Source organism: Tetrao urogallus (assembly GCF_951394365.1).
Source record: "Tetrao urogallus genome assembly, chromosome: 7".
Classification (NCBI taxonomy): Eukaryota; Metazoa; Chordata; class Aves; order Galliformes; family Phasianidae; genus Tetrao; species Tetrao urogallus.
Window position 1 is genome coordinate 27,723,259 of NC_136820.1, and position 14,917 is coordinate 27,738,175.

At 41.9% G+C, this 14,917-nt stretch overlaps 1 protein-coding gene across 1 annotated transcript in view; it reads left to right on the top strand.

Annotated features, from left to right (window-relative positions):
• The window catches only part of SLC25A13 (solute carrier family 25 member 13), a gene marked incomplete at both ends in the record, with an annotated part of 93,310 nt that extends 79,775 nt beyond the window's left edge, over nucleotides 1–13,535 (top strand). The window contains 4 exons of the mRNA XM_079538132.1: nucleotides 8,341–8,479; nucleotides 12,148–12,306; nucleotides 12,419–12,509; nucleotides 13,346–13,535. Coding sequence (XP_079394258.1) covers nucleotides 8,341–8,479; nucleotides 12,148–12,306; nucleotides 12,419–12,509; nucleotides 13,346–13,535 — 579 coding nt within the window. The remainder of the gene's footprint in view (nucleotides 1–8,340; nucleotides 8,480–12,147; nucleotides 12,307–12,418; nucleotides 12,510–13,345) is intronic.
• Between the last annotated feature and the right edge of the window lie 1,382 nt (nucleotides 13,536–14,917).

A 14,917-nucleotide genomic window follows, 5' to 3' on the forward strand; every position in this document is an offset into this window, starting at 1 on the left:
AAAATTGACTTGTTAGAGTGGTGAGATCAATGGCGGGATAGCACATACTTAATAGGAAGATGGAGTCCAGAAGTTCTGGTCTTAAGTTGGAACTAATATTGCCATCGTGATAATTGTTTAAAATAGGAGCACAGGCATTTTTTAATATTTTTCTGTGATGAATGAGAGCTTTACCACTCAAGTTCATAAGTTCCTAGCACAGCAGAAGTGTTTCCATTGCTTGTCAATGTGAGATTACTTCTGTATTGAAAAGCTACGAACCTCTTAAATCAGGAGTGATTTCATCCAGTCTGCTGCACACTGACTTTTCTGTTTCTCTCTCTGCTTTGGTGCTGTTTTGTTTACTACGTTGCATGGACTGCTTTAAAAATTGTTTTCCCAGTTCAGAAATACATCAACTGCTTGAAAGCAGTTCTGACCATAACAGATCAGTCCAGCACTTTCTGCTTAGACCCTATGAATCTTGCTAAAATCTATGCTAAAATGTAGGTGAAAAATCATTATGTCCCATATAGTAGTCAATATGGAAGAATGTACTTCCATTAACTACAACTGCAGCCAGAAGATGCAAGGAGTTATGCAAGTCAGTCCTAGCTTTGTGAGGCAAATGCTTGTACGTCTCAACAAGGTCTGCTGTTTATTGTTTGAATTAGTATGTTTTGCCTTAATTTCTAACTAGGAAACGCATTTTGTAGATTAAAACTCTCAAACTTCCCTGATACAGGTAATTTCAGTGTTCCTGTCTTTCCTTAGCAAAGAAAACCGATGCACAGATAGATAAATCTTAGGTTTCGTGTCAATGAATTAACAAAGGAAATGTTATGTATAACTTCTTTGCACCTGGCTGAGTGAATATTTCATTGATTATAATCCTAATTATCATAGTATTCTAGTCTAGACAAATTGCATTTGATGATCACTGATGTTCCTCCGTACTCAGGAGATTAATATTCTTCCAGATGATTCCTTGTTGTGTTAACGTGGGGCTCTACTATGCTAGCGACAAAACAGTTCACAGTAGCACTCTGTCGAGATCTCTGCTCTGTGTGCTGATGTACTTTGTAGTTTTGATGTTAGAATCTGATTAATTTGTGTGGAAAACCAGTCTGCAGGACATCAGGGCAAGCAGACATAGTGTTTGACCACCTTCGTAGATTTTAAAAACGCAACCCAAAACTTTCCTACAAGAGTTGCTTTCCCTACACCTTCCCTTTAGGCAAGAAAGCAGTAAATCTCTCCTTTACCTACTGTTCTCAGAGTTTGGCACACTGAGTTCCTTCAGCCTCTCCTTCCTCACACACCATGGGCTTCCTGCCCACCTTGACAGCCCTGCACTGGACTTTTTTCTGGTGTGGCAACGTCCTTCTTGTACTTGGGAGCCCAGAACTGGACACTGGGTTCCAGATGCAATCTTACCAGTGCTGAGTGGAAAGGGAATATCAGTTCCCTTGCATCCTTGCACAGCGTGTGAGTGTCCATTTTTACTGCACAGAGGCATTGCTGACCTGTTTTTTACTTGTCCACCGGCACCCCTGGACTTTTTTTTGCAAACCACCTTTCTGGCTACTCAGACTCAGCCTGTACTGCTGCAGGGCGCTGTTCCAGTCCAAATACAGAACTTTGCAATTGTTGTTCTGAACTTCATGATGTTCTTGGCAGCCTATTTCTCCATGCTGTGAAGGTCCCTGTGAATAGCAGCCTACTCCTCCAATTCAGTATCATCCACTAATCTGCCGAGAGTGCAGCCCACATTCCACTGATGTGGCTATGACGATTCTACAGCAGATCATTTCAAAACTTTGCCCATAGTCACAACTTACAACATCCATTTCTGCCAGCTTGTCTACAAGTCTGGCAATTAGGTTCATCAGCCATTATCTGGAACATCCTTATTAGCTGTTTACAACATCTCCCTTGTCCTTTATGTGCCTGGAAACAGCTTCCAGGATAGTTTGCTTTGTAAATTTCCCAGGGACTGAGGTGTACCCAAGCAGCTGTAGTTTTCCAGATCTTCCTTCTTGCTCTTCAAGATGGGTGTAGTATTTGTCTTTTTTTCCGAATTGTACAAACCCCCTTGACTGACTTGAGTTTTGGAAGGCAATAGCCAACTCACAGGAACATCAACCAGCTATCTCAGCACCACTGGAGATGCTCTCCATGGATTGTCTGTGTGCAGAGGGCTTAAGTGCTCTGTCTACTGTAGGTGATGGTATGCTTCTGCAGACTTTTCTAATATGCTTATGGAACTGAGAAGCCTGAAAGCAGATTTTACTAGTAAGAAGTGAGGCAAGTAAGTAATTTCTCTCCCTTTTCTGTGTCCCTAGTCACCAAGTGTCTTGCCCCACTGAGCAACAGACTCACAATTCTCTTAGTTGTCCTGAGCTGCTGATATGCTCGCAAAAGCATTTGCAACTCACTGGGTCCAGCACCAGCTGACCCCTGACTATTCTGACTCCACTGTTGCATGAATCATAGAATCATATGCCCAAGCAGTGCTTCTGCATTTCTCCTGGGTAGAAGACCCAGTTTGCTTTTCTTTTTTTACCTTCTGCATCTGAGCTCACTCATGAGTTCCTCATTTATCCGTGGTATTCATTTTATCCATAATTGCAACAGTAAGACTTGACACATACGACTTGTTAGGTTAACTGCTGGGTTGAATCCCCAGAGTTCTTCAAAGGTAGAAAGCAACTATTTTTGTTGTTTTCTGCCTTTATCTCAAATTCAGAACTGCATGTGTAAGAAAGTATTTCAGGTCACTCAGCTTCTGCAGAAGGCGTTTCTCTCCTCTGTTTATCTTATTTCTGCTTTTATTTGTTGCTGTGAAAGCACTAGGGCATGGAAGCTCAGGGGTGGTAAATTCTTATTTAGCTGCAGATGTTCTGTAGATGGCAACTGTTCTTAGAAGTATAAAGACTGTGTATCCCAGTCAGGGAAAGTATCATCTATCCCTAGCTCAGAATACTATTTGTGTTGGCAGAAATGAGAAAGAATACATTCCTGATTTTCAGTATTTTTAATACATCTCATGTAATTTCTGATCACAATAGAATACTGAAGTGATTGTGCAAGATGAGGTAATGTTTTGTCTTATGCCTGTTTATCACAGTAACATGCATAAGGTCCTGTTAAAGTCAGTTGAACTTATATTTTCTTGGTTTCCAAGGACATATTTCAATTGCTCATTTAAATACACTTGTTTTGTACTGCTTAGAAACTCGTATCCGTAAAATATTTAAATGGGATTTTTATTAAAATGCTAGAGTCATAGGTCATAAAATAGCTTGATTTGGAAGAGACCCATAGGGATCATCAAGTCCAACTACTTTTACAAGTAATCACTCTGGTGGATAGTGCTTTTCTTTATAACGTGCAGTGCCGCTCCCTGATTTTGTGCAAGCTATTTCTGTGATGCCAAAGAAGTGGTAAACAATAAGAGTTTAGTAAATGATCCTTTGAGGAAATGACACATCAGTTGTGGTAATGTTTATGATTAGAATTCCTAGAAGGGATTTATCTCAAATTTGTGCCTTGGCTGATAATGCCAGCACAGCCTGCATATCCAAAACTAGTCAGAAAACCTTTCAGTGAGTCCTTTCTCTCTCTTTCTCTCTTTCTCTCTTTCTCTCTTTCTCTCTTTCTCTCTTTCTCTCTCTCTCTCTCTTCCTTCCTTCCTTCCTTCCTTCCTTCCTTCCTTCCTTCCTTCCTTCCTTCCTTCCTTCCTTCCTTCCTTCCTTCCTTCCTTCCTTCCTTCCTTCCTTCCTTCCTTCCTTCCTTCCTTCCTTCCTTCCTTCCTTCCTTCCTTCCTTCCTTCCTTCCTTCCTTCCTTCCTTCCTTCCTTCCTTCCTTCCTTCCTTCCTTCCTTCCTTCCTTCCTTCCTCTCTTCCTTCCTCTCTTCCTTCCTCTCTTCCTTCCTCTCTTCCTTCCTCTCTTCCTTCCTCTCTTCCTTTCTCTCTTCTTTTCTCTCTTCCTCTCTTCCTCTCTTCCTCTCTTTCCTTCCTTCCTTCTTTCCTTCCTTCTTTCCTTCCTTCCTTCTTTCCTTCCTTCCTTCTTTCCTTCCTTCCTTCTTTTCTTTCTTTTCTTTCTTTTCTTTCTTTTCTTTCTTTTCTTTCTTTTCTTCCTTCCTTCCTCCCTTCCTCCCTTCCTCCCTTCCTCCCTTCCTCCCTTCCTCCCTTCCTCCCTTTTTTCTTTCTTTTCTTTCTTTTCTTTCTTTTCTTTCTTTTCTTTCTTTTCTTTCTTTTCTTTCTTTTCTTTCTTTTCTTTCTTTTCTTTCTTTTCTTTCTTTTCTTTCTTTTCTTTTTTTAAATTAAATAATAATAACTTAATAAATAGGCTGTATGTTGACCTGGAAGATGTCATCTCAGTTGGCAATACATACCAAGCTCTCACCTGGTACCTTTTGGTAACATCTGAGATATTCCAGCTCTTCCTGTTGTAGGTTTACAGCAGGGAGGTAAACGTGAAACTGAGTAGGAAAAGAGTTGAGTTATATTAACTTGCATCCAGCACGCTCATCTGTGACTGCGTTCTCCTACGTGAGTACCTGCTGTTCGCTGTTCAGAAGGTTTAGTTCCAAAAGAAGCCCTTTACTTGAGAAGTTTTGCCACTCTTGCCTGCAAAATGTATCTGAATTGCTGCCACAGTATTTGGAATGTGTTTTATTCCTCTCAGCTGATGTGCTGAATCAGTTTCATGTACTGGTTGGAGTAAACATGTGAATAGAAGCAGTTAGTGGCTCTTAAGGCAATGTCATTTTACAGCAGAAGAAATTACGGCCCTTGAAAGCAAATGCCTGTGGTGTTTGTGAACGCTACAAAACCTGTTAGGTGCTGTTAGAGCTCCGATTCCAAAGGGTTAAGTCTGTAGTAAAACCCAAGAAGAATGCGAAATGATCAAGAAATGACATGCTGCCTATTGTTTGTAGCTATAGGATCAAAATAACAATTATACATGCCAAATAAATTCTAAACCTGTAAAGGAGAAAAAGAGGGGGTGGCTGTAAGTACAGGTGCCAGAAGCATTAAATAACCCTCTCAGACAAGGTGCACCACTGTTGTCTTGAATGCTGCTAGGTCCCCCAGTCTGGCATTTTTCCCCTGCACCAGACAATGTGCATTCACTGCAGGAGACTCGGGTAAGCCTGCGTCTCCCAGACCTGCCGGCTCCTTGTGCCCAGCCCGACACAGAGGTGCCTTTGTCAGTATAATTACCCTCCCCTTGTAGTAGAAATAGTTTGTTTAGAGCCTTATTTGCAGGTAGAGCTGGTATAAGCAGGAATTAGCATGCTAAAGAACCTGCCCCGGCACTGACTTGGGCTTATTTATCAGAATCTTTGACAATCAGAGCTTGGTTTTGTGTGTTGTTTTTTGTTTTGTTTGTTTTCTTGTTTTTTGTTTGTTTTTAACCTCCATAGGTTTATTCCGTGAGATAGCATCCAAGATTAAGAGCTTTCAGGTTATTAAAGAGCTGGAAGATGGGAGCCAAGCCGCTGTTGCATTGGTGAGGCACATGTTATGGTGTGTAAGATCTCCCAACAATTTCATGCCTGGCAGCTCTGCACCTTGGCTGCCAGAATAAACGCGAGCGGATGATCCTTACAGCTTTCTGGGGACTGATTAAAACCCCTTTTGGCTTTCAGCACGTTGTCCACATCAAATAGGTGCGAGAAGTAAAATAAATGTTGCTTTTGCTTTTCAAGATACTGCAGCCAATCTCCCTAAGCCTTCCTAATTGGCCTAGGCTGGTTGCGGATGATTAACTTGAAGTTAAATGAGGCCTGCTTTTAAACATGCTTTCCCAGACTTTAAACAGAACGATGGGGGGAAACTTTAGACTGTTGTGATATTGGAACAGGGCCAAATCGGGTCATTATTAAAGTGGATCCAAGTTTTGATCCAGGGTTTGTTTACACTCAGCCAACTAAGTTGATGGACATCCTCTCTCTGCGTACCTGAGTGTGCGTTATTAGTGATATGAGCAACACGCCATTTCGGTCCTGTGAAAAAGGGCCTTTTAATGAAGGGGGAAGAATATTAGCAGCTCAGATTCCGCTGAGAGTTGCTTGCAGTCGGAGTTCGTGGATTTCCATACGTTATTTCAACTATGTAGAGATATTTCAGAGTATGAAAAAAATGTGGAGGAAAATGTGCACAGTGTTTAATGGCAGCATTGCAAGGAAAATAAAAGTAATGTGCCCTGAGGGTAAAGGCAGCGAGGAGATTTGCTCTGAGGAGAAGTATGCTCTAAAAATAAATCCTTGAAGAAACCGTCTTGGTCTGAGAATGTTTCATTAGTGAATTTCGTAATTTTTCTGTGAGATGAATACAGTGCAGACATTTGATCATTAAAAAGTTGTTTTCTCATGCAGAGCTGGGTAAAACCCTAGTCTTTTTTTTTCTTTTTTTTTAATGTAAGGCTTAAAGGTAAACTGTAAAACAGGCTTCTGTTGGAGCACAAGGCCAGAACTCCTGCAGAATGTGAACTGCAAAAGATCCACCTTCTTACCCTATTGGTGAGGTGTACAGGCTGTAATTCTGAGGCCCAGCCCAGCACTGACTTTGTTTTGTGCCTGGTATCTCGGTTCAGCCTGTGGCTGTGCAATGGCAGTGCTTTGAGGACCTACATGACATTTTCTTTAAGTCTTATTCAGTGTACCTTAGGAAGGCCTAACAAGAACCAGTGACTGCAAGCATTAATCAGATCAGATCCAAGTATGCAACAAGGCAAACCTTAGAAGCAAGAGTAATTAACCTTACAATGGACTGTCAGGTAAAATGGTCAGTTGTTGGTCTGTCAGGAGATAAGCTGAGAGAGGATCAGGGACAGAAAGGGGCTCCAGCAGTTTGTTTTGCTCGCTGCACTTGGCAACTACGCCCGTGCCATGCAGAACATCTGACGAGTAGATCTAATGGCTGGTTTTAGATAAAATCTTCATTTTCTCAGAGGTCAAACTATGCTTCTTAGCATCTCCTGTGAATGGGCTGGCAGGATCTGTTTTTACAGTAATTCCTTCTGCCTCACCTTGCCAAAAGGCATCTTTTTAGCCTTTCTGACACCTTGCAACTCTTGCGTGTTTGCTGGATAACCAGCATCCAGCTTCCTTCAGCACTCTATTTTCATTGCCGTTACCATATGAGCTAAACTTACTGATATGTCCAGGCATATAATTAGATTTAATTAAATTCTGTGCATATTAGCATGTCACCTGTGAAATGCCTGGTGCTGAGCCATGCTCCAGTAGGGCTGTACACCAGAGAGCTGTAGCAACCAGGGCACCTCAGGAAGGCTTACTGAGAAACCTTAAGGAGTTTCACTGTGACTCTTCCCTAGTTTCAAGGCAAGCAGGCTTAGCCTCATCCATGAAGCAGTTCTTTCTGAAGCTTGAAAGACTTCACCATTTTTCCAAAGGCACCTTCTCTTTGTGTCTGCCTGCCACACTCAGTCCTTATGCGCTCAGACTCTGGTGTCCTGGATACCGAGGCTGAGGAAAGGCAGACTGCAGGTCCCTTTGCTATCAGAGCATGGATGATATTTGGTATTTCATTTTCTTTGACCTACTGTAGTGGCTTTTTGCATTTTCTCTTGCTAGAAAAAAATTTTTCTTGCCTTTCTTGCCCCACAGTTTTTCTTGCCTTTTTACTGTCCTCTTAAATTTGAAGCCATTGTACTGGTAACTGCGTTGGTTGTTTGTACCACTGAAGCAAACTGGTCACAAGAGCTGAAACTGACCTGAAAACAAACTGTATCCTAAATCATGCGTACTTCAGAAATCACAAATCAGTCTCTCCATTACCGCTCTGTGAAAGGGTTGGTGTTACAGCCCTGCTTTCCCCTCTTTCCTCTGATACGTGTTGCATTATCAATTGATATGTCTGTATGGATATATGGAGGAAGCACTATTATCTTTGAAGTAGTTATTGTTAAGTGGGAATGAGAAGGAACAGACTTGTCCTGTGACTCTTCTTCAAACATACTCTGAACTTCTTCTGCAGGCATATGGCTCAAATGTCAACTACTTACTATTCTGCAAAGGTGTTACCAGAGTTTATGCCATCACACAACATTTTCTCTATTACCAATAAATGTCTACGCTATTAAGGAGTGAGGGAGAACAAGTAGACAAGATAAATATAATGATAGAAATTGCTGAACCAAAAAGCAATACTCACATGCTACTCAGCAGAGTGAAATACATCTATCTTAGTTTGAGAAGAGAAACTGCTTTTCCTGTAAGCTCTTAGTGACAAAACAAAAATTATGATGTTGCTCTGTTCTCCAGTGTCCGTTGTTCATCGTGTTAAATTTGCTCATTCTCAAAACCTGTTCTCTTTTTCAACGCAGGGCGCTAAGGCGTGTTTTTTGCGTGACATCCCCTTCTCTGCTATTTACTTCCCCTGTTATGCTCATTTGAAAGCTTCATTTGCCAATGAAGATGGAAGAGTCAGTCCTGGAAATCTGCTCTTGGCTGGGTCAATAGCAGGTAAGTGCCCAAACTGCTCTCTATGTGCGTTTGTGTTACACCGGCAGTGCAGTAGTTAGAGCACATTTTGCAGCATTGTGCCAAAATAACATAAAGCTGCTATGCTAGAGAAATGACCTGAAGTTAAAAATAAAGATTCTGCAAGTTTGGGGTATATTCATAATGTTTAGGGGAAAAAAGAAAGGAAAGATTGAAGTTCTGATGTTTTGTCATCATGCATCATCTTTACTTGTGACGTTACTGTCACAAGTAGCTGTTGGCTTTGGCTGGCTGAATAACTGGTAAAGGTTTTTGTTGAAATGGTTTATAAATGAAATCACTGAAAATAAAATCATGGCATTTATGAAATTTTGTGATCAAAGGAATCTTGAATATTGGTGTGTGGAATCCAACAACCGTGCTTGCAGAAAACGTTGGCAAAACATGTGACAAAATGATGAAAATTACTTGCTACCCACTGTCTCCTGTGCAGTTACGTGACTTTGTGAGGACTTCACCCTTATCAGAACAGTTTCTGAACTGGGCTGTATTCCATTGTCTTGCCTGTTGCAACAGGCACTTGTGTGGTAGAAAGCGTAAGGAGTTGCTTGTTGTCTTGTGTGCCATAAGTTGTGGATTCCTGACTACCCAGATACCTAAGAGGTGCTGAGTGTCATCTTGAGCACTTGCTTGTTCTAGTCTGCTGCATAGTGTGTAGGATAGCCAAGCAGTTTCCACAGATGTATTCAGTTTGAGTGTGCCAGAGCCTAGGGGGAGATAGAGACACTTTGCAGACTCAATTTACCTTTGTGTCAGCTGTGTAGGTGGTCCCTGACACGATGCACAGCTCCTATACCCAAAGGGGCTCACTGCCTCATGCAGCCTGGGAGCCTATTCCTGCCATATCCATTCCTTAGAAGTTCTCTAAGGAAACAAGTGGGCTCAAAAGCTTGTGCAATATGGCCATAGGGGAGTGGGTAACAAGCAGGATGTTCCCATCAGCACTCACAAAGCAGATGTTTTCATCATGTTGATCATGGGCTGCTTGGCTTCTCAAAGCTGCACCCAAGTTCTGGCCAGCTGGCAGGCTGCTGCAGCCTGGCAGGCTAGAAAAATGATGGAGACGCATGAGTCCAGCACAGATAAGTAGTTCATCTTTTTTCTTGTTTGATTTTTAAGGTTTCTTCTTCCTGGGGGAGTTGTTTTCGGTCAGGATTATATGTGGGGCTGTGTTTCTTAAAGAGTAAGGACCTTTTAAAGCCACTAACTGATTGCTGGATGTGGCCAAGGCCAGTGCAGATCAACTAGCCTGCCTTGCTGAAAGCATATGGCTTCAACTCCTTATGTTGGCATTCAGTCATCTGTAGTGCAGAGGAATCAACCTGGCACCAAGAAAACCAGCTGTGTTATAGTGACTGGTGCTTACAAACCCTGTCCTCTCCCATCCCCATACCCCAGAACAACCAATCTCCAAACCTTTCAACAGGAGCTTACATCCAACTTACTTCTCACCCAATTTAGTGGAACAAAACCATTTTTGAACTTCAGTTCTTATTTATAGACTTCAAACATCAGTTGGCATTTTAAAGCCAAGTCATTTCTTGGATTTTCCTCTTTTTCTCTTTATAGCCATTGTCAGTTGATTGCAGACTGAGATAACTGTCCTTTGAAGTCCAGGCACAGAAGCAGTCTTTATTGTTGCTGATACAGCTTACCAAACTAGCTGTGTTGTGAATTTTATCCAGGGTTTCCTGTGAAGTCCTCTTAAAGTTAACTCTCATGAGCAAATTACAGTATTAAAGATCCACCATTCATTATACAGCTTACAAAACCAAGGAATTTCTCTATTGGGTACAGATAAAGTATGGTGGGGCGTACATGTCAGCCCTGCTTTGCCACGAGAAGGCTGAGGGGAGGCCTCAACAAGAACCCCACACCTCCAGCACTGGCTTCAACTCTAAATGTGCAGGGCCCTCTGCTACAAACTGGCCTGCTTGGATGCACACCCGCACCCTTTGCCAATGGGTGTTGTGTCTGCTGTCTGTTTTCTTCCTTTTTGTTGTCATTAGGGACACATGCAGCACAACACGCACATCATCTAGTTGGATCTGCTGCTGTTTTCACTGTTCACCCGATCAACCTGTTGTGCCATGGCATTTTCTGAGGAGGTGATGCCATTATCAACAACAGGATAGCTCTTTAATTTGCTCCATCTGCTTACTGCTCCTATGAGCTTCCTTCTCTTCCCGTGCTCCTCTTTTTTACTGTCATCTCCTGCTGAGTCATTTGTCTCATTCTGATTGTATGCTCCTCAGGACAGTGACCTGTGAATTTTTATTTGTCTGTGAAGTCTTTTTTGCTTTATACATAGCTCTGAAAACAGGATTAAAAAAGAAACAAAAAAAACCCAGAAAATCAGTAAAGCTCGTTTTATACAAAAAAGCAATAAGGAGTGAGTATTAAGGAGATGGCAGTCAATGTGTAGTAAGCAGAATTGCTTCTAAGTATGTCCTTTGGTTTTCCTTGAAAACACTGGCTGGCTTTTGAAGAACAAAAGTCCAGCTTTAAATTGAAGACAAACCAATATCCTGGTGTGGGTAAGGGTAAGCAAAGAGGAATTTCAGCCTCTCCAAAGTTCAGAAACCTTTACTGAGTTGTTGCATTTGCCTGCCAGAACTGACCACTGTGCAAGTTCAGTGTGTGTGTTATTTTGGGGGGTCCAGGAGAGGAGGAGGAATTCTTTTGGTGATTTGTACCAGCTTCCATCTCTCTGAAGCAGCGTGCAGAAGGATGCTGTGGTGCCTGAAGCCAGACCATGCTGGTTTGGACAAAAATTGTTACAGAATTATTAAGCCTAAAAAAAAACCAAAGCAAAGGAGATTTATGCATCTACATTTGACCAAGTTGGTTTGGAACAGATGCAGAATGGAAAAGTAATAAAACCATAAGAGACACTGTCTCCTGGGTACAGTCTCGATCCCTATTTTTTCTTTCTTTCTTTTTTTTCTTAATTCTAAACATGGGCAGTCTCCTTTGGACAGGAATGATTTCAGAGATATTGCCTGTTGCCTGTTGATAATTTGGTGTTTTTTACTTTCAGTTGATTGTCTGCCAGGGTAAATTTAAATCTTCCTCCAAGCGTTCTGCTGGGGATGTCAGCTGTGACTTTGCAGCTGAGCAATCTGCCGTTCCTAATGAGAAAAATGAACCTTTCTTTAAACCTAGCTCTTGTGCCTTGCTGAGCGTGCACGGCATTATCAGTTCTTGGTAAAGCTGTTGTGTGGGGATAAGGGCAGTGTGTGTGTGCAGGCTCTTCTAGCACAGCGTGCAGCCAGAGTGCCAGGAACCACAGCGAGGCGTGAAGAGGAAAGGGAAAGATCGACCTCACCTCCAAAAACATTGTGCTTATTGACTATACAAGTTTCTGGTTAGCACTGAAAAATCCAGGCTGTGCCTCCCAGCTTGACAGGAAGCCTGTGATACGGTTTTTCCTCTAAGAGAAGCTTTCTCTGGGTGAAGCCACGTCCACAACGCTGCCTCCTGTTGCTTGTTTTCCAACTTCTGCTCAAACCTTGTGTGCTGGGTTCTGCTAATGTAAGGATGAAGGGCATGGTTACCCCTGGGGAACTGCAGTTTGTAGCATATGTAATAAGTCAGCAATACCAACCCAAAGGTTTTTTTGTCTCCAGGTATGCCTGCGGCCTCTCTGGTGACTCCTGCAGATGTCATCAAAACAAGGCTACAGGTAGCAGCCCGGGCAGGGCAGACCACTTACAGCGGTGTTGTAGATTGCTTTGTGAAGATCCTTCGAGAGGAAGGTCCAAAGGCTCTGTGGAAAGGAGCAGGAGGTGTGGAAAACAGCTTTGATTACTAATTTTCTTTTTTGTTTTGTTTTGCTTTGCTTTGCTTTGCTTTGCTTTGGTTTTGTGTCACTTAAGGACTGTTTTGTTTCCTTTCAAGCTCGTGTGTTTCGATCATCTCCCCAGTTTGGTGTAACTCTTGTGACTTATGAACTACTGCAGAGATGGTTTTACGTGGACTTCGGGGGAGTGTAAGTATGTGGTGTGTGAATGTGCCTGGGAACCCACAGCTGCTCTGGGATCTCCATGTGTCTTCGGGCAGAATAGGGGTCTTAGCATTGTGTAGAAGATATTGCAAAGGTTTTGTTAATGTTGGTTAAGCCACGTTACGTCTTGTGGAGGATAAGATGATGATAAACCACCTGTATCACAGCAAGACATTACCACATTTTAGGTCATCATTTTGATCTGGGGACATGTGTTGGTATAAATGGAGACAGCAAAAGGCTGAATAACAGGGTGGGGGAGAACTGCAGGGGATGTGTAATGCTTACTGAGTCAGGATGCACTCTGCATTAGTCCTCATTAGTGTGCTGAAGGAGCTGCATCCCTTATTAAGGAGGGATCTGACATACAAAAGGGTCTACAGGTGTCACCAAGTCCAAATACTGTTTGTCAGAGTCTCAGCTCTGCCTCCTTTGAGGACATAGTACATAGGGATGTGCATATTGCTGTTTTAACATGATTACCAGATGCAGCTGCAGATGCTTATGAAGCTTTGGGGGCAATAGAAGACTACCAAAGAAGTTATTTAAACTCTGCTGAGTTACTGGATTGGTTGTATGCTGTAGGAGAGACTTCTGAACTTCACACTGCAGTTTTAATCAGTGCACTGAAAGATTTGACCATCCTCCATCTCAGTGAACGCGAAGACCCTTGGCTGTTCTGGAAGGTTGTGGCATTTAATTGAGTTACTCAGTAGGAAGTGCTCTCAGGTCCCTCGCTCAGCTGGCTTTATGGAGTAGTTTTGTGAATATTGCTTTCATGCTATAGAAATTGTTATTTTTTTGTTATTATTGTTTTGCAGAAAACCAGCTGGATCAGAGCCAGTTCCTAAATCCAGGATCACGCTCCCTGCTCCTAACCCTGACCATGTTGGTGGTTACAAATTGGCAGTTGCCACTTTTGCAGGGATCGAAAACAAGTTTGGACTTTACCTACCTCGGTTTAAGCCATCACCACCTACCTCAAAGGCTGCTGCAGCAGTAGGACCCTAAGCTTATTGCTGTAGGCTTTTTGTTATTAGTTGGGAAAGAGCCACTTTTCTAATTGGTTAATACTTTTGTTCCTTTAGCTTCACATCGTATAACAGTTTGGCTTCATTTGAGTTTTAAGGCAGTTCTCATCTTAAACGTAATCATTTGTCTTTGTGCTTCCTTAACCAGATCACTGTGAGATTCTTACCAGTCGTTTTAAGTTTGGGACCATGAATGTATCTGTCCACATCTGACATGAGCTTGTGTTGGGAAGACACTAATTTTAGGTTCCATTTATTGGGGAGGGTTGGGTGAGAGCTGTGAGCCAGATCATCTTACAGACAGTGCTCAGTTGCAGATTCCCAGGGTGGATGTCACACACTGTCACTCAAATGGCAAAAAAACTCAGTGGATATCACGGTGCTCAAAGCAGAATGATTTTGAGTGCACCTGTGAATTGGTTCTCAACTTGGTGCGTGTCTGTAGAGGTCAGCAAATACACCCCTGGTACCTAACTCTGCCAGTACAGCTTTGACTTTTTAAATATGTACACGCACAAGTTCTGTTTCTGGATTGTGTTATGAAGCTTTTATGTGGAACATGTTTTTGTAATGGAAACCACATTTATAAATGTTTAGCCATTGTATTATGTTACTAGTATCAAAATGCTCAAAAGAAAGTGTTATTGTCCATAGTCTTTGCACTTTATGGCAGTACTTTTGGCATTCTACTACACGTACAAGGAAATTTCATAACTAGGTGCCTATCTTGGGTTGCTGGTGTTTGGAATTCAGTTTGTATATGCACTCTAGTAAAACGCTGCTTGTTTAAATAGCTGCAATAGAAAATTCATGCACTGTATCAATGGTACCTGCCTTAACTGCTGGCTTGTAATTGGCAAATAGGTGGTTTCAGATTCTTATTTACTTCATTGAGTCCACAGAGATTAAAATACTCTGAAAGAAAAGATTTTACTTAATTTTTTGGTGCCTTGCACAGTGTTTAGAAAATTATGTATTTATGAAGATAGTAATAAACCTTTCAAACAGATGCACATGTGGTATTCTGTTATGGAAATGGGATAGTACATCCAAAGGCTTGTTCAACTTCATTTATAAATTTAAGTTAAAGATAAAGCTAATATTCAGGTGTTTGGGCTATAAAAACATCTGCAGTTTGAGAATGAAATTACCTGTGTCCGTGTGCGTAGAAAAGACACGCATTGGTGTAGATGTCGTACAAAAAAGACATTTTTCTTCAGTCAAAAAGCAGGATTGAAGTAGGCCTTTCTGCTTGCTTTTTCTGTTTTTCTTTTTTTTCTTTTTATAGTCATAGAATCACAGACTGGCTTGGACTGAGCTGGAAGGGATCTTAATGATCGCCTAGTTCCAACCTTCTCCCAT